We start from the raw sequence: 17837 nt of genomic DNA, 5'->3' as shown, positions 1-17837 counted from the left end.
CGAAGGTCGTCATACATACCTGGTAAATGATGCGGTTTTAGCTGCTGCAGCAGCATGGATGCACACAAAGAGCAGTAGCGACCAGCTGAGAGACGCCGGCCAGGCAGGCGCGGTCCAGAGCACCAAGAGCACTTGGGCCAGCTCCTACCGAATCAACGACCGTGTCGCTCGGCGAGGAAGGACCAACGGGGCCACGGCACCTCAGTCATCCGGCATTGGCGCACCGGCGGACCAATCACTTTGCCATGGAAGCGACTGCTGGCGGTGCTGGCGGGTGCTGGGCAAGCTCGGAGGCCATGCGAGCAGCGCCTGCTTCTGGGCCTTTTGTTTCAGGGTCCATGACGCTGTTGATTTTTAGGCTTTCGCATCCGTTCGACCAGCGCAGGGGGGGAGAACCTTGTGCGCTTTGGCGGGCCATGCGGCGTCATACATACATGTAAGCGTTGACGAGGTACATTTTACGCCCTGCCAGTTTCTATGGCAGGCAGAACGCCATCATCTATGATGCCTCTCTGGCAAGAGCCCGGAAAAGGTCAATCCGGCTCTTGCGGAGAGTGTGAAGCTATGAATCGCCCCGCGGAAGGGAGTCGTGGCCGTGGCCCTGAGAGCCAGCTTGACAGCCTGCAGCTCAACCCCATCGAGCCGGCGGGGACCCTGGCGTGCCATGCCATGCCATTCCCATGCCACGGTTGCGCCGCCGCCGCTGCCAACGGATGTCCCACACTGAGGTGGGGGGCCTTCCATCGCCCTGCCGTGGAACTGCACCAGCAGCAACGTCGATGCCCCAGCGGCCGAATCGATCCCCCGCTGGCCGACGTCATCGCCGCCATCGCCGTCATCGCGAGCATCTGCGCATCTGACAATTTCTGCCCGCCTCGCCCTGACAATCACGTTGCGCCAAGGGGAAATCGTGTCGTCAACGATGCGGGAGAGGCCGAGTGCGCCGCACATGAAGAACGCCATTTTGCTCTTCTTGGCTGCTCTTGATATTCCCGGGTCCCGAATACACATGGGCTCGTGATGCTGTTCCCGTCCACCCCCTGTGCAAGAGGGACGGTGTGGAGCGACTGCCTCTCCGAAATCATATGACGCCGCCCGCAGCAACGCAGGTACTTCGTACTACTCTAGCGACTCACAATAATAAGCGGGGGAGGCGGTGACCGCTTCCCTGGAAGGCGTACCTACGGATCTTGTGTCGCACCACCGACGCCTGGGCTTATGTATCATGTACCCTCGTACTCTTCTGCCTCGGGCCTCTCACGGCTCTGCCCCTTGCACACCTCACGACGGCCGCAGTGACACGAGACCAATGTGGTCGCGCACAAGTGTAACATCAATTCGTACGCTGGCGTCGAGACAGCCGCTATGCCCGACCTTCTACCGAGAGCAACCGTCCCGCGGGTATCACCATCGATCCAAATCCACGAAAACCAAAGCCCCTTGACGCGATCCGGCGAGACGTGAAGAAAAACAGACACAAAGCATGGCGGCTTCATGATATCCGCTGGCCTGCGGTGCTTCACCTGACGCCTCCCCATCTTCCTCTGCCACCGGCGCCGCGGCTCCACGCCAGCCGCCTGCCAATGTTGCCGAAGCACAAGCAGCTGCAAAACAGCACGCTAAGCATCCAGACGCCGGTCTCGATCGTCTCCTGTTCCGCCAGGCCTCCCAGAAGGGCGTGTTGAGCCGCGCCGGCACCCGTGACGTCGGCGTCGACCGACGCATTCTGTGAGGCCTGACCCAGGGGCGAGAGTCGGCTCGATGGAGCGGGCATCATCTCTGGGTTGAGGCCGAGCAGAAGGATAGACCCGATCAACCCGACTCCTGCGGAAAGGACAAAGCCGGGCTTACTCCGGTCAATGAGCCACCACAGAAGGGGGTTAACCAGCGCGAGCGTCGCCGACACTTGGAAAGAGGACGCCCAAGGTAGCTTGCGCTGCAGGGGATCAGGTTAGCCTTTGCATGACGCGACGTCGCGGTGCGTTTTTCTGCGTTGCAACTCACAATGGCAAATATTATTCCCACAAAAGCACCAATGGCCCGCATCACCAGCGCCCAGTCGGTCCCGGGGCCGAGCTCCTTGTCCGTGGAGCCGTCGGCATCGGCTATGACAACCGCCTCGTCGACAGCCTCATCGCCAAACATATCTTCCCACACCCGATCAAACCACGGCAGCAGCGATCCCAAGACAACACCAGAGACACCCCAGAAGGCGAGGTACTTCCAGTTGGCACCGGGCTTGATAATACCCTCAGCCAGATCCGCGAGATACTGCTGCTCGTTGTGGAGGCGCGTCACGATCATGCCGTAGCCCACGCCCAACAGGAACAACAGGCTTGCGCGCAAGGTACGGGCGGCGAGGCTCCCGGCGCTTGACGAGCTTGAGGTTTCGGCGGGACGGTATGACGATCGTCGGCGCGGGAGGTGCGATCTGTCGCGCATCAGCTCGTACGTGGCCTCGTCGATGGACGGCCTCTTGATGGGCGTCTGGGCGCCCGTGCCCCAGGGCGTGTCGAGATCTTCGCGGTCGATGAGTCGGTTGGAGGAGCCCGTGGCTTGGGAATAGATGCCCATGAGCGTCGACGAGGTCAAGTTCATGAAGGACTGGGGTCGACTGATGGAGGTGCCCGACTCGACAGGTGTCAGGCCCCCATTGAGGAAGCGCGGGGCGGAAAAGTCTTGGTCGCGCAGGCCGAAGCCGGTTTGAGGCGAGTCTTGGTCATCGTCGTCTGGGGGTGTCGCGCTCGTCAAGTTGAGGTTAAAGGGGCGTCGCGGAACGGGTCGCAGAAGCTGGGGACCGTCGTCGGACATGGTTGCGACGAAGCTGGGTCGAATCGCGTGTCGCGGGTGACGCGAAGGTCTGTTGGTCGAACGGGATCGCGCGGTGCTGAGTATGTTTGAACGAACGGATGCTCGGGAGCAGAGATTTCGAGCGTCGACACGGGGCGCTTCCTCAATGCACACAAAGCAAAGAGGCACGCGAGCAGAATTCGATGGGAAGGCCGTGTCCTGGCGGAAGCTCGAGGTCTAGTCAAACGTTGGTGCTAAGGCGAATTAGGTCAAGGTCGCGAGGGGGAGTCGCTCGCGGCCCTCGGCGGCGGAAAGGAAAGAGAAATGACTTGTCGCAATGGTTGCAGGCTGGGCGTCGCGTCGAAGCAGATGAAGTCGATAATGGACGAAGGGGCCCCGCGAGATGGATATGAAGCATGCGGCGGGGGATGATATGCAGTGAAGAGAGGAGGTGAGAAGACGAGGAGTCAGACAGAGGAGGCGGAGGAGGAGGAGAAGGCGGCACGAGATCAGCCGTGGTTGAGAAAGGCGCCTCTTGCCGTGGAGACTGGAGACTGAGAGGTTCGCCCAGGGCTTGGCGCGGGACTTGGGGAAACGGGGCGGGCGGTGGAGCGGGTCTCAATGCATCGTGTTCGGACTGCGACTGCCCTGTCCTCTTTTCACATGCTTGACGGGCGGGTTGTTCCCCAGTTGTGCTACGGTGCAACGCGAATCAGCGCCTGCGTTTTGTTGAGCGGGCGGGCAGCTGGGGGTAAGCCGGGGGGTAGGCAGGTAAGCTGGGGGCGTTGTCCACGGTGGTGGTGGTGGCGCCCCTGCCTTGACATGCATTATTAACGCACCTCCAGGCTCAGCGTAGCCTTTGACGATTGCCCGTCGCGTTTGCCGGCCGCCCTTCACGTCGTGAATTCGTTAGTGGCGGCGGCGCTGTCGTCGTCTGGCGCGCTTCCCCTCCGCCTTTTTGCGCCCACGGGCCAACGTTGTGATGACTTGCTCCTGCGAGGCGCGTGAGCGTATCCAGGTTGGCCCCGGCTCCAGCGTTGCAGGTTATGCGCAGATGCACTCGCCGCGCGCTGCACGTCCAGTCGCAGACTGACGTTGGGCGCTGAGCCATGCCATGCCTGCCATGCCTGCCTGCGCCGTCCCCGGGGGGGTGTGGCACCTCCGCATTCTGCGGCGGCAGTGGACGCAGAGGAGGCTCCGCCCCTGGCTGGCTGGCTGGCTGGCCCGCCCGGCCGCCCATCCATCCATCCACCACCCACCAACCTGCCTCACCCGTCATGCTGCTAGGTGTTCCACCACCACGCTGTAAATCTAGCGCGACAGCCTCGTGCATGCCGTGCGTTTAGCGCCTTCGGACTCCAGGTTGGTGTTGAAGTCGACAAATGGCTGCCGCCTCACTGGCCGCCAGGTAGCGGCTGCTCTCTTCCACTTCCAGGCCAGCCCAGCCCGCTGAAGACCACCAGTGCCGCCCGCGCGCCCGCGCTGCTAGCGCATCTTGGTAGTGGGACATGTGATCTGTGAACTGCCCGCTCTCGATGCCACTTTTCGCATACGAAATTCCCACCTCACCCTTGATCACCATCGCGCTGCAACCCAACGACGGGCGATGGGCGGACGGGCGGGCGGGCGAGCTGCCTGGTTCCCGCACACGACCGACCGACCCCACGAGGGCCACCACGACCCCTCCAACCCTGGAGGGACAGTTCAGACTGATCTGCGGCAGGTCGGTCTAAGCCGCGCAACGCGACACGTACGCAGACGACGTCTGTCCGTCCATCTCCACATCATTGCCCGCTTGCGAGGTAATCCACACCGAACGTGGGATATTAAGCGGTTGAGAGTCGGATCCTTCACCTCACCGCCGACGACGATGGGGATGCAGGTACTGTATGTATTTACTGTCTCCTCACTCACATGCCAGCCAGCTTGTTTCCCGCTGCGCGGGTGCGAGGCAGGCCCGGTCCATGTCGCACTGTTACACCCCATGAATGCACGGCGCACTCACCACCACCCTGTGCCGCATTCTCTACATACAGTACATGATGCAAGTCATGGATCGTACCTACGTGGTGGCATCTCCTTCCTCTGCCCGCCCGCACGCGTCAATCGGCCCGCCTACATGCCCACCCTCGACGGGCGGCCGTGCCACCCTGCCTTGCCGAGCCTTTGCCTTGCCGAGCCGTCGCTGCGAGACATCTCGGCTTTCTTTCTGCTGTAGCAGCCGCCTTGTGCACCCGTACTCTTCGGCAGCTTCTCTCCCGACCTTCTTCTCTCTCTCCCGAGCGATCGCCGGAAGTGACGAGAGAGCTGCTGCTGCTGCTGCCAAGTGCTACCCCAAGGCCGCCACATGTCTCTGGCACACCACGTTGCGAGATCTGCGTCTATGAGAATAGCCCTCAGTACATACGTACTACGTACGCGGTCAGGTGCAAGGAGCGGCTCGATATGCGTCGCCTGAGCAGCACCAGCCGCCCCCGTCGTCGATCGAATTCGCTAGCCCCGTGGACGTGCATGCCCGCTGAGCGCGGGTGGCGGGCGCTACGAGAATTGACAAGCGCGCGGTGCTTCGTATTGCTGGCGCTGCATTGACAACCTGAAGGCGGCGTGTTCAGCTCTGGACGGCTGTCGCGCCGCGCTCAAAGCGGACGAGACGCCCTGCACGGTCTCGCAGCTGTGCACTTAACTTGGAATAGACCGATGCGCACTCCAACGATCAACCTTGCATTGCACATTCGCTGCTGTTCACATACAACACACATGCACATCAGAGCCGTATCAAAGGCCCGTTATTTGAACACCTGGCTGGGTATACGTATCTCAGTATGCAGTGGATGATGCTTCAATTATGTTTTGACCGAACGCCGGCGTGAGCCTCCCATCACTCCTCGTCAGACGCATCCTCCGACTCATCGCTCTCCGCGTCGTCCACTTCGTCCTCGCTGTCCTCCGCGCCCTCTGGCCGAGGAATCATCATGAACCCAGCCAGACACGTAATGCGGTTCTGCGTCTCGTACGTGGCCAGCAGCTTGCCCATCGGCCCCTCGGTCTTCGGCTCCTTCACCGCGGCCGCGAGCTCCTCCGCCTGCAGCGTCCATAGCCGGACTTTGCCCTCGCTGCTCGCGCCCGCGACGTACAGCGTCCCCTTGTTCGCCTCGCTCGGCAGCGCGACAAAGTCCTTGATGCGGCCTGTGACACCCGCGTCTCTGCCTCCCACGTAGCCCACCAGCTTCGCCAGCTTGAGCGGCTGGGTCTTGTCGTTCTGTTCCTTGGGTTCCGAGAGGTCGTCGTCTCTGGTCGAGAAGAATGCGATGCGTCCGTTCTCGGTCGACACGGCCAGCAGCGATAGCCCGGCCTCCTCGTCGATCGTGACGTAGCGTAGTTGGTGAATTTTGGTCGATGGCGAGGGCATGACTATGCACTTGGGCACGCTGTCCATGCCGAATACCACCGCGCCGCGGTCAAACCCGACGGCGTACTCGTCCGCGCCGTCCGCAGACCCCCAAACCACCGTCCGGCCTTCACCCGACGAGTGCTTGCCCTCCCCAGCCTCCTGCAGCATCTCCCTCGAGAAGCCCAGCACGCCGGCCTTCTTTCCCGTGACGAGATTCCACAGTCGTATACACCGCTCGCCCTTGCTCACGCTAATCATGACCTTCATGCTCGGGTGAATCGCAAACTCGTTGACGCCCGCCGGTGTGGATCCGAAAGCCGCCGTGTCGCCGCTCGGGCGGCCATGCGCCTTCGCCTTGGGTACCTTGATGTTGCTCAGCACCGACCAGTCGCGCGTCCTTGTCACCGCAATGGTCGAGTCCTCGCTCGCGGACAGCAGCTTGGAGCGCGTGGGGAAGTGCAGCGCCGTCACCGTCGACGAGTGGTGCAGCAGCGTGCCGAGCTCGCGGTTCTTGGGGTTCTCGAGGATCGGCCGCGGCGCCACCCTGGCCAGCACGTCCTGGTTCTTCTTGCTGGGCGGGTGCGCCGACAGGTTGTAGATGTTGATTCGCTCGTCGGTGCTGCCCGAGGCGAGGAGCACCTTTTGCGTCTGGCCCGGGACGGGCGCCGACGCCGGCGACACGGCGACGCAGCGGACGGCCGAGGTGTGTGCGTTGAAGAGGAACGTGTCGGCAAAGTCGACGTCCTGCTTGGGCCCGATCGCCGCCGTCATGCCATGGAGCACTTGGTCGTAGGACCCCGCGACGAGCTGTATCGTCTCGGGCACCAAGAGCTCCTTCGTCGTTGACTTTGCAGACTTTGTAGCCTTCGACTTCTTTTTGGGCACGGCATCGGCGACAGCCTCGCCGCCATTGGCGCCGTGTCTCTTTCGTTTGGCCATGTTTGCAGGGAGTTGAGGATGCCAAGTTGGAGTTGGTCTGAAATTGGCCTTTCTGCGGTGTCGCTGGCGGCGAGAAAAAAATTGGCCCGGTCGCGATAAGATAACGCCATGAAGTCACTGGCGGTGCAGCACCCCACTGGCGCTAACAAAGACGGAGCACATGGTGGTCGCGGGCTCATCGCCTGGAGCAGCGACGACCAGTGTTTGGTGAGAGAGCGAAGAGCCAAAAAAATCCCCCAAAAATCCATTTATACATGTCTCATTGTCGCATTGGCTATGAAACGTTGTTTATGACATGGTCTATGTGTTGGCAAGATTGCTCATCGCCGAACTGCGCCGCTGCCGCCGCCTCTGACGGCGTCCATCTCCATCGAGCTCAAGCTCGGGAACCGCTTCGTAAAGTCCTCAATGTAGTCGTCCTTTTCCTGCGCAGACATCTCCAGCACCGGTTGCCCGGGCAAATCGGCCGCTATCAAGCGTTCCAGCTGCGATGAATGGGTACCTTTCGCTGGCGATGGAGGCCTCGCCCCTGTCGCGAACTTGTTCAGGTGGACGGGCTTTCTTGGTGCCGCTGGCTTGCTGCCCGTTGGCTTTGAATCAAGCGCGGCTGGGGCAGACGCCGCACCGGCAGACTGCACCCGCGACAAAGGTGCGGACCCTGACTCATGCGCTCTCGCATCGATCGCTGCCCTCGATACCGCCAGCGGCTTCCGGGGCACCGTGGGCGTTGGCTTGTCCGTCTTGTCCGCCTTGCTGGCTGCCGTTGCCGCGTCCGAGTACTTCCCATAGCCCTCCGCGGTCCTTGCCACGTGTGAGGGTCGTTGATCCTCATCTAATAAGCTTTGAACGCGGCTCTGGATGCTAGACTTCTTTGGTCCTGGGACCGGCTTGGAGCTCCCGCCTGCAACGCGGTTCTTGTACTCCCGCTGTGCTGCGGCAACCCGCCGCTCTTCGTCCTCCAGCTTGCGCCGTTCAGCTTCACGCCTCATCTCTGGCGTCATGTTGTCATCGCCGAGGTCGATAAGGCCGTCTTCGCTGCGATCATCCGTTACCTCGGAGCCAGCGATAGGAGTCAGGCCTCTCCTCGCAGCCTCCTTGAGCGGAGAGGGCGCTCTTCGGCCTACACCATTGTCCGCGGGAGAAGTGTTCTCGAACCGCTGGAAGGCATCACCGAATTTACCAGCCAGCTTCTTCGGAGCCACGCCCGGCGGCAGGCTGGAGCGTTTGGAGACCACATCCGTTCGTGGCCCGTCCGAATCCGAACCATCTGTATCGATCAACAGCCCCGAGCGAGTTGCGACTTTGTAATCATTACTCGAACGTGTGATTGTCGACAGGCTCGGAGTTGGCTTGTGCAGCGATCCATTAGATGGCGTCCGATCCATCTTTCCAGAAGCCTTGGAAGCCTCTCTCTCACGCAAGAATTCGAGCGTGCTAGATTCGAAGTTGGTACTGGCCGGTCTCGGCCGACCTGCAAACGCAGTGGATCGCGCCGTTGACTCGGCCTTTGTGGCTTGCGCCCTGTTGTCCTCCAACGATGGTCTAGATGATAGCGACGGCTGACGAAGATGTGCGGGGCGGTGGGAGATTGACGGTTGCGCCCCTTCATTAGCACGCTGCGTAGTCCCAAACTCGGCCGGCCTTGAAGACGTCGGTGACAGATCAGTTGTCATGGTGCCTGTTGAGACATATTTCGAGGCAGCTTGTCCGGAGATGGCTTGAAGATCCGGGTTGCTGCTGATTATGGACTGTGCTTTGCTCATGTCGGCCTGCTGCCTGGCTGTGGAAGAGCTCGACGGTGGTCTGTCAATTGGAGGTGAGGTAAGAGCTTGACGTGGAACTGTAGGCGTAACGGAATGAGGCCTCATGGTTGGGTTCGTATTTGCTGGACTATTGCGCGACGACGCAAAAGCAGCATCAGCAAGCTTCTCGGCCAGCTTATTGTTCGAGTCCTTGGCCGGCACTGGCGGTGGAGGTGACGTCGTAGAAGAGTCAAAGTTGAACTGGCTTCCATGATCGTGGAGCAAAGAGAACTGATCCAGAGTCGGAAATTTTGACGAAAGCTCATCGCCTTCGAACTTGCGGGCCGTCTTTGCGTCCAGAGCCGCGAAAGGATCGCCCTCGGTAACCTTGTGCGACGATGAGTTGGGCTTCTGCGTGCTACTCGCGGGCCCTGGTGACGGTGTTGGACGACCTCTCCTCATGGGCACGACGTTTGGAATGGCCTGCTGCTCCTGCACCGGCGGTGAATAGACAGCACCCACGGCTTGGGACTTTGGCTTCGGCTCCGCCGACGTCCGCTCGCTGGATCGCGACTCCGTATGAGATCGTCCGGCATAAATCTGCAAGATTGGTCAGCACGCCGAGCTTTTCCTTTGACGGAGGCTGGCTTACATCTTGTATGGGGATCTGTCTGCCTTGCATGGAGCATGCTTCCTTGAGAACCTGGTATATCGTCGGTCGGTCGTCCAACTTTTCGCGCAGCATTGAGGCTATAGAAGTCAGCGCGCTTGCGGCCAAGACAGTAACAGCTTTCGAACACCACTTACCAATGAGTTTCTTCATCCTGTCGGAAAAGATGGGATGGCTGGGGTATCGAAAGCTGGCATTGAGGATCGCGAGCTGGCCCTGGTCCTCAAAAGGGGTCGTGTAGTAGCAGAGCTTGTACAAAAGGACACCCAGCGCCCAAATGTCCGACTTTTCGTTGAGCGGTTGCTTCCTGTAGACGTCTATCATCTCGGGGCTGCGATACTGCAGCGTCGTGTGCTTCTGGACGTCCTCATCCATCTGACGGCATTCGACGACGGTGGTCGGCGCGGGGCGCGGAGGGGCGGCGGAGCCAAAGTCGCAGAGCTTGAAACGCTTCGACGAACCCTTGGAGGTGATGAGGACGTTTTCGACCTTGATGTCGCGGTGCAGCAGCGGGGGCTTGAGGTAGTGCATGCAGGCGACACCCTCGGCAATGTCCGCAAAGATGTTGATGATCTCGGGCTCGGTCAGGCGATGCTGGAGGCGCGTGTTCATGAAGTCGATGAGGCCACCGCCATTGCAGTATTCCATGAGGAGAAAGACCTCGTAGCCGCCGCCGCGCATCTCGGAGGCGTGCGAGTCGATGTAGGTGACGATGGGGCGGTGGCCCTTGAGGCGCTTCATGGTCTCGACCTCGGTGCGCATGCTGCGAAGGGCCTCCTTGTCGGGGACGGCGACGCGCTTGAGGACAGCGACATCGGTGCCGTCGACGGGCTTGGGCAGCTTGACGACGTAGACGTGGGCGAAGCCGCCCTCGGAGAGATACTTCTGGATGACGACGCGGTGGCTGCCGACCTGGATCTTGGTGCCGGGCGAGAAGGTGCCCGCGGGGGCCACGACACCGGGCGCGGCCATGACGGGCCCGTGGCCGCCGACGTGATGGTGTCGCTGGCCCGGGTGGGACGCCATCTGCTGGTGTCCATACGCGGACATGTCGCCTCTGGCCGTCCCGGGCGGAGGGCTGGCTGGTTGGGACAGAGGGGGGTGGTGATGCGACGCGAGTGCTGGTCGGCGGGCGGGAGTTGGAGGACGGGAGTTGGGATGCGAAGGAGGTTTCAGCCCCGCGACCAACTGCGTGACCCGAGTGACGGCACCGTCAGATTGAGCCTGGACGGGGAGACGGGAGCCTCCTCCAGGCTGCTGCGTCGCTCCCGTCTCGCTGGAGCCCCACCAGCGTCTCGTACCTAGTAGGCTCGAAGCAGTGGCGGCGCAGTTCCGTCCCCTGAACACTGCCCAGGTGGTGCTGGTCTGACGACCTGGAGCCAAGCCCGACCTGGCAGCCGAGCCAGGCAGTGCAGTGGGGAGTGCTAACCCACGGGGGGACCGCCAGCGCCACATGCCCACACCGCCTGCCCGAGGCGCCTGAGGCACAGGCCAACGACTCAATTCAATGAACTGAAAAATGCCCGCCGACCGGCTTGGGGGAGGAAAACTGATGGCCAAGCCAGCCATCCCATCACCTTCTCCACATAGAAGCACACCCGCCATCTCACCGTTATGGTCCGGGTTGCAAGTGCCTCGCATCACATCGCGTCTTCCAACGTCCATCAAGACAAATTAACGTGCTGACGAGACCCAATCTTATGCCAGCCCAGGTACGCATTAACACCATCACGTCTAGTTGCAATTTTCCGTTCCCCCCAGTTCAATACAAAGGATATCTTTACCGCCGTCCGCCGTTCCAACGCCGTGTCGCCGGCTATCTGCGCAGCTTGAGCACGATCCAAGCTGCCAGACGATACCCAAAAATAATGGCAACCATGATTCCGACGTTCTGCCCGAGCTCGTCCGTCGCGTACCCGTACTGGTCCAGAACCGCCTGCCCAGCAATCTCGCACTGATCCGCGAGTGGCGAGTCGTACATGCACCGGCACCCGCTGCCGCACGAGTACACGCGGTCGGCAAACTCGTTGACCATCATGCCCTGGAAGACGTACTTCTGGTAGTCCCAGTAGTGGAAGACGTACTTGTAGAAGACGTTGAGGATCGTCGGCGGCACCATGAAGCCGCCCACTGCCATCCACAGCCCGTTGGCGAAGGCGACGAGCGCCAGCGAGATGACGAAGCTGGGGACCAGCGACGATATGAAGATGACGAGCGACTCGGCCGCCAGCAGGTCCAGAAACAGCCACATGACCCACGTGAAGAAGGCCACCGCCGTCGGCTGGAAGTTGACAAGCCAGTACGAGATGATGGAGAAGAGGACCGAGATGAGGAAAAGGTAAGGCACGCCGATGATGAAGTTGGACACGATGAACTCGGCGGCGCCGTACAGCCCGTTCTGGTGCTCCTTGACGTACTGGAAGCGGTCCTCGAGGAAGGCCGGCACGTACGCGACGGCCATGAAGGACATGAAGGCAGACCCGAAGAAGAGGGCGTTGATAAGTGGTTGGATCGACGTCTGCGTTGCCGAGAGGCGCACCCACACCGTGCCCACCATGATGGCCAGGCCCAGATACATGGCTATCCGAATGCCATACGCCACGACGTCGCGGTAGCTCTTGATGAAGCTGCGATGAAGCAGCGTCAAGACGAGACTCGGCGATCCCGGCCTCTTTTCGACCGAATCCAGCGTGAGCCCGCTACTTGACCGCGCGGCCACCTCGACCTCGTCGCGTCCACTCTTGCAAGTTGGTGACGTCTCCCAGGCCTCTTGGAGCTCGCCCAGTCGTATCGCCGCAGCCTCCTTATCCCGGGCAAAGTCAATGTTGACCAGCTCTAACAAGAACTCGGCGGGGTTGACTTGATTGGGAACCTGGACCCCGATCTGCTCAAAGTGCGGCACGACGGTCTCGACGGAGCCAAAGTACTGCGTCTTGCCACCCGAGAGCAGCAAGAGCTTGTCAAACAGGTTGTAGGTGGCTGTCGAGGGCTGGTGGATGGAGCAAACGACGATGAGATTGTTGCGGCGGGCGACGTCGCGCAGGTAGTTGACCACCTCCCAGCTGGCGGCCGAGTCCAGTCCGCTGGTCGGCTCGTCGAGGAAGAGCAGCTTCGGGCTCATGAGCAGCTGGCTCGCGACGCCGACGCGGCGCTTCTGCCCACCCGAGATGCCCTTGCGGATGGGTGTGCCGATGAGGGTGCCGGCCTGCTCGGTGAGGCCAAAAGAGTGGAGGAGGGCGTCGATGCGGCGGATGCGCTGTTTGCGGTCGAGGCTGTTTCCTTTAGTCAATCACCCGAATAAACTACAGGACGGACGGACGGCTGTCTTACCTGCCACTGGAGAGCCGCGATGAGAAGTCGAGCGTCTCGCGGACTGTGAGGGACCCGATGAGGGCGTCTTCCTGCTCGACGAAGCACGAGATTTGTCGAAAGTCGGATTTGGAGACGTGCTTCCCGTTAACCAGAATATCCGATTCCACTTTGCTCGCGTTGGTCGGGCGGCCGGCGAGGACATTCAGCAGTGTTGTCTTGCCGCATCCCGACGGGCCCATGAGGGCGCACATCTCGCCTAGCAACGCAATGTCAACAAGAATGATCGACGCGAGGTCCGCACTCTGAGGGGGTATAGACGCACCGGCCCGAACTATGCCGAAGGCATCGTCAACAATATTTCGCGGTTGCTTGGTCTCGCGGTCCTTGACGGTAACGGTGACGCCACGCCACGTCAAGTGCTCGATGGTCGAGTTGTAAAGGTGAGCGTCGGTGGCACAGGACTCGGGGTCGCTACGAGATTCCTTGTCCGACATGTCGGCGATGTTTCCCCCTGGGGGTTTACGCACTCGGGACGATAGACGAGTCGGATCTTTAAAGTCTCGAAATCGCAGAGAGAGAACTAAGCGGAGGATTTCTCTCAAGTGTCGATGGTTAGTTATGAGAAGAGCTGTCGTACAAGACACACGAAACCCCACATGATCCGCACGAGAGAGCGGCTGAGGCGCTTTTATTATCGAAACGGTGCCGGTCCGGGCGGGTTGCGTCCAGTCTGACATCGGCGACCAATGGGTCGGGCTGGCCACGCCGCATCCCCGGGGGCCGATATTATTACTATTCACGGCTACCGGGCTGCAAGGCGACTGCGCCGCCGCGCGGGTGGGGGGACGGCGTCCCGCATGTAGAAGTGGTAGTAGTAGCAAAGCCCCTATCCTTTGTGAAACGCACACTGGAACGAGATGCCCTCCATCGGCTGTCGGCCTGCTGGTTCGGGAACGTCCCGCATAAGGGGGGGCCGCGTCCCCGATCGCAGGTGTGCGCGGGATTCGCGCGGGATTTCGACGTGGGTGGTGTGGACGGACCAACGGCAGAGAGCTCGCAGAGTATGTGCAACGATGCGGTCATGACTCTTACACTGCGTTCGTCGCTCACTCTGCACCCTACGTCGCTGAAACTTTGGTATCACAGAGGCATGGTTTGTCATCTAGCATTCCCCCCGGACGGTGACCATGTTTCTGAGTCTCTGCCTGGCCGCCCTTCGCCGAGGCCCTCGTGCAGTCCATCGGCGACTTTGGAATACGTACAGCAGGATTCCAAAACATCAAGCCCCCCCTGCCGCACGTCAAATGTGGGCTCCTGCTAGCTACGTATGTAGTCCGCTCGCGGGTCGCCGCAGGGCTGCGGCGACGTCCCGAGACAGAACTACCTAAAACAAACAACCCGGGCACTCGTTCCAGAAACGTTGATAAGCAAGCGCCCCCTTCGAATATGGTTCCCGAAGGCCCCACTTTTACTCGGCGTCCTCATGGACCCCTGCGGCCCTCCGGCGCGGGACCCACCAGCTCGCCGGGCGCCTCCCCAGGCTTCGGCGACCATCGCCACGTGTGCCGCCAACAACCTACGTCCGGAGGAAGACAGGTACCTCCCCGCGCGGCGATGCGACTCAGTAGCTCCCGCCAGCCGGTCTGCCGCGCTCGCAGTACCACTCATCTCATTGGCCATCTTTCCTCCGTTTTTTTTTTTTTACTCCGTCTTTTGCTGCAGACTTACAGTGCAGCGCAGTTGCAGTGCAGTGCACACTTTGCGGCGTTCAATGGTTTTGAGGATTTCAGATCCCCGATTACGTGCATGCGGGCAGCGGGACCGCCCGCCGCCCGCTGACTTACCTTTCCTTTACAGGGCTGCGTCTCACGCACGCACGCCGAGCCCGCTGAGCCCCCTCTGGGCGGTCGCCGACCTGCGCAAAAGCCCGCGCGCACGCACACGCCCCGTCCGTCGTGGTGGCCGAGCAAACTTGGAGAGAAACTCGCACCGCGCAGCAGGTCGTGTTGCTGTCCCGCGCCCACCCCCCCCCCCCCCCCCCTTCGAGGTCGGCGACGTCTTGAAGGATCGCACTGATGTAATACAATAGCTTCACTCGCCCGGTGTGTCTATAATGGACGCCATCTATATGCCGTCCTCGTACGTACGTACGTACCTTGGTTTTATACTCACACTTCCCCCCCCCTTACCCTGACGCCCCTGAGCTCCCCGATTCCCGTTCACCCTCCTCCCCTTTTCCCGCCCAGGAACCTCGGTGGTCCCCGACTCGGCCGGCCGTCCTGCGGCCCTCCCCTGCGCACACCACCCAGGGGGTAAGAAGAGACGTGAAGCAGCCTCCCGTGCGCACGGCGTCTCGCTTATCGGATCATGCAACCACCTACCACCCCCCTCCCCCTCCCCCCGGGTATCCGAGGACGAGGAGAGGGGGGGCAGGACCTGCATGGTGCCTCGTAGGGCTGAGGTGGATCTCTTCAACGACGTCCGAGAAGGTCGCGGGACGACGTCTGCTGTAATGCTTTGCGACACCGCGTCGCGTTGAGGCTCCGCAACAAGACAAAGAGTGACACGGGGCATGTGCATGCCCGGGATCACGGCCATTGAGGCAAAATCAAGTATGAGATCCGCAGTGGGTAAATAGTAACTTAGTAGTAGAGCCAAGTATGTATGTAAGACGAGCCGCGCTAGCATATCGCACGAACAACCTACACTCAACACCTTTTCGGTTTAACGCTGCACTATATATAAGTCGACGCCGACTGACGGACAGTGGCCGCAAAACACACCCAGATATTCAAGATCCGTAAAACGCCAAACTCTCAACCGGGCGTGGGCCCGGGGCCCCGGTGGCAGCCGCTAGCCCAACAGGTTGGGCGGCACCTGGAAGCTCTCAATCTCGCTAATGATGGAGTCGTCGGTGGCAATCGTGTTGAGCATGTCTTCCTGCGTGAGCCCAACCCAGAACTGCGAGTTGAGGCGTTGCTGCTTCTTGGCCTGGTAAATCTCCTGCGCCACGGCCTTGACCTGCCCCCGCGCCCGGTCCGCGGCGCCCCACACCTCGGCGAGCCGGTTAAGCGCGCCGATGTTGAGGCGCACCTGCTGGCGCAGGTCGTCATCGTCATGCGGGATGAAGAAGAGCGCCCAGCGGCTGAGGTGCACAATTGACGAGAGCGTGATGACGCACGTGAAGAAGTGCGTGTGCGACAGCAGCGGCACGCGGTGCGTAATCATTTCGCTGATGGCCGACGCCGACTCGATGGTGTGCTTGGTGTGCGTGTTGAAGAGGTCGCCCGCCGGCACCATCTGGTGCGGCGCGCACGAGTTGATGTTTTGCGTCGGTGTCGTGTCGAGCTGCGAGTGCGGCTGGTGCAGGAGGATGGACGTGGCGTGCATCATCATGTGCGCCTGGAACATCATCTCGTCGAGCTTGCCGTCCCTCTGCAGCGCGTCGCGCTTCGTCTTGGGCAGATGCAGCCGCCAGTTGGTCAGCAGCGCCTCGATGCGCGCCATGTTTTCGTCTTCGGGGCCGAAGATGGGCGGCGTGCGCATAAACTTGCCCAGGTTGCGGCCACAAAGGATGCGGTAGGCAAACGAGGAGAATTCGCGGTCCTCGTCGGAAAAGTCGCGGTCTTCGAGGTCTTCGAGATAGAGGGGGATGGGGATATTCTAGCAGAGGTTAGCTTGCGAAAGCGCATCTGTCGAGGAAAGAGCAAGTACTCACAGAAGAGAGATATTGGTGCTCCTCGCACGGCAGGGCAACGTCGGCGGGCACGTCAAAGAGAAGGAAGTTGGTGACGCGGTGGACGCCGGCAATCATGCCGTCGATGATGAACAGGTCCCACCACGTCCGTCGCCAACTCTCCTCGAGCACGGGGATGCCCTGGCCGTGGAGCGTCGCAAACGGCCGCGTGTTGAGGTCAATTTCGAGAGCCAGGCGCTCTACGTCGCTCAGGATGGCGCGCGCCTTTTCCTGCTTGCAGCAGCCGTCGAGGCCGACGATGAGCAGCATCATGGCCTGCACCATGAAGCCATCGCGAGGCGTGGACGGGTCGTAAATGAGCCGGTACGCCTCCTCAAACAGACTCTCGCGGACGGCTGGTCCGACGTCGATGAAGATGGAGCCGACCCAGCGTATCGCCGCAAGTACCACCTCCATGACGCCGCTCTTGGATAGGCGCAGGAGGTGCTCGCGCGGCAGGACGAAGGGGTGCGAGCCGAAGAAGTAGTGGTAATAGGCATCAAGGCAGCGCTCGGGTACGCTCTTGACGGGGATGGGCTGGCCGACATTGTGATGGGAGACGGCAAAGGCGACGGGATCGATGCCATTGACGGAGCAGTAGGACTTGTACAACTGCATGCCTGAGGGGCCGGGCGTGTACTGCTGCTGGGCCTGCTGCGGCGGAAGAGCACCGGGCATCATGGTGACGGCGGGATAGCCGTTGCCTTCCATGGCGGCAGCGCCGGACCGCGATCCCAACAGCATGGGGCAGTCGGACGGCGCGCCGCCGTTGGCGTCGGGTGGCGACGTCGCCTGCCGCTTGTTCGGGTTTTGCGCCGTGCCACGCCGAGGCCCCTTGTAGCCGCGGCGCGATGCGACGTAGACGCACTCGCTCTGAGACGAGAGGCAGCGGGCGCAAGGGTTCTGGCCATCGCACTTGAGATGCTTGCTCCGCTGTGTGGGTAATACAGGTCAGTGAAGGGTGCTCTCGGCCAAGCGGATGGCATCGGCACTCGGGGTCGGGCAAAAAGGGCCACTCACGCAGGCTAGACATGCGGCGGGGACGGTCGAGTCGCGGTTCTTGTTGCCGTTGGAGTCCGTGTCCATCTGGACGGGCGTCTGGCTGCCCGACGACGGATTGCCCGTCGACGAGCCATGCTGGAAGATGGAGCTGGGCGACGTCCCCGCAGAGCCGCTGGTGGATGAGGTGAGCGGATGGGCCGACTGAGGCGACACGGGGTCGTCTGGCGGGAGGGGGATGTTCTCGGGGGAGATCAT

General features: G+C 61.4%; 5 protein-coding genes across 5 annotated transcripts; all 5 read right to left on the bottom strand.

Annotated features, from left to right (window-relative positions):
• Window positions 1–1519: 1519 nt before the first annotated feature.
• PLICBS_000559 (uncharacterized protein) lies at window positions 1520–2811 on the bottom strand (the record flags this gene model as incomplete). The annotated part of the gene is made up of 2 exons (XM_018318426.1): window positions 1520–1936; window positions 2005–2811. 2 exons carry the CDS (start codon window positions 2809–2811, stop codon window positions 1520–1522), a joined length of 1224 nt encoding a protein of 407 aa, XP_018183951.1.
• A 2857-nt stretch (window positions 2812–5668) lies between these two features.
• PLICBS_000558 (uncharacterized protein) lies at window positions 5669–7120 on the bottom strand (the record flags this gene model as incomplete). Its single annotated transcript, XM_018318427.2, has 1 exon — window positions 5669–7120. The coding sequence occupies one exon, from the start codon at window positions 7118–7120 to the stop codon at window positions 5669–5671; it is 1452 nt and encodes a 483-aa protein (XP_018183952.1).
• Window positions 7121–7440: 320 nt separating this feature from the next.
• Window positions 7441–10582, bottom strand: PLICBS_000557 (uncharacterized protein; the record flags this gene model as incomplete). Its single annotated transcript, XM_018318428.1, has 3 exons — window positions 7441–9462; window positions 9515–9612; window positions 9670–10582. 3 exons carry the CDS (start codon window positions 10580–10582, stop codon window positions 7441–7443), a joined length of 3033 nt encoding a protein of 1010 aa, XP_018183953.1.
• Window positions 10583–11348: 766 nt separating this feature from the next.
• On the bottom strand, window positions 11349–13338 carry PLICBS_000556 (uncharacterized protein; the record flags this gene model as incomplete). The annotated part of the gene is made up of 2 exons (XM_065599621.1): window positions 11349–12804; window positions 12863–13338. 2 exons carry the CDS (start codon window positions 13336–13338, stop codon window positions 11349–11351), a joined length of 1932 nt encoding a protein of 643 aa, XP_065455693.1.
• A 2359-nt stretch (window positions 13339–15697) lies between these two features.
• On the bottom strand, window positions 15698–17837 carry PLICBS_000555 (uncharacterized protein; the record flags this gene model as incomplete). The annotated part of the gene is made up of 3 exons (XM_018318431.1): window positions 15698–16507; window positions 16563–17513; window positions 17601–17837. The coding sequence occupies 3 exons, from the start codon at window positions 17835–17837 to the stop codon at window positions 15698–15700; spliced, it is 1998 nt and encodes a 665-aa protein (XP_018183956.1).

This window comes from Purpureocillium lilacinum (genome assembly GCF_023168085.1).
Source record: "Purpureocillium lilacinum CBS 284.36 DNA, scaffold_1, whole genome shotgun sequence".
Lineage (NCBI taxonomy): Eukaryota > Fungi > Ascomycota > Sordariomycetes > Hypocreales > Ophiocordycipitaceae > Purpureocillium > Purpureocillium lilacinum.
The sequence above is the reverse complement of the archived record's forward strand: the minus strand, read 5'-3'. Positions and strand labels throughout refer to the sequence as shown.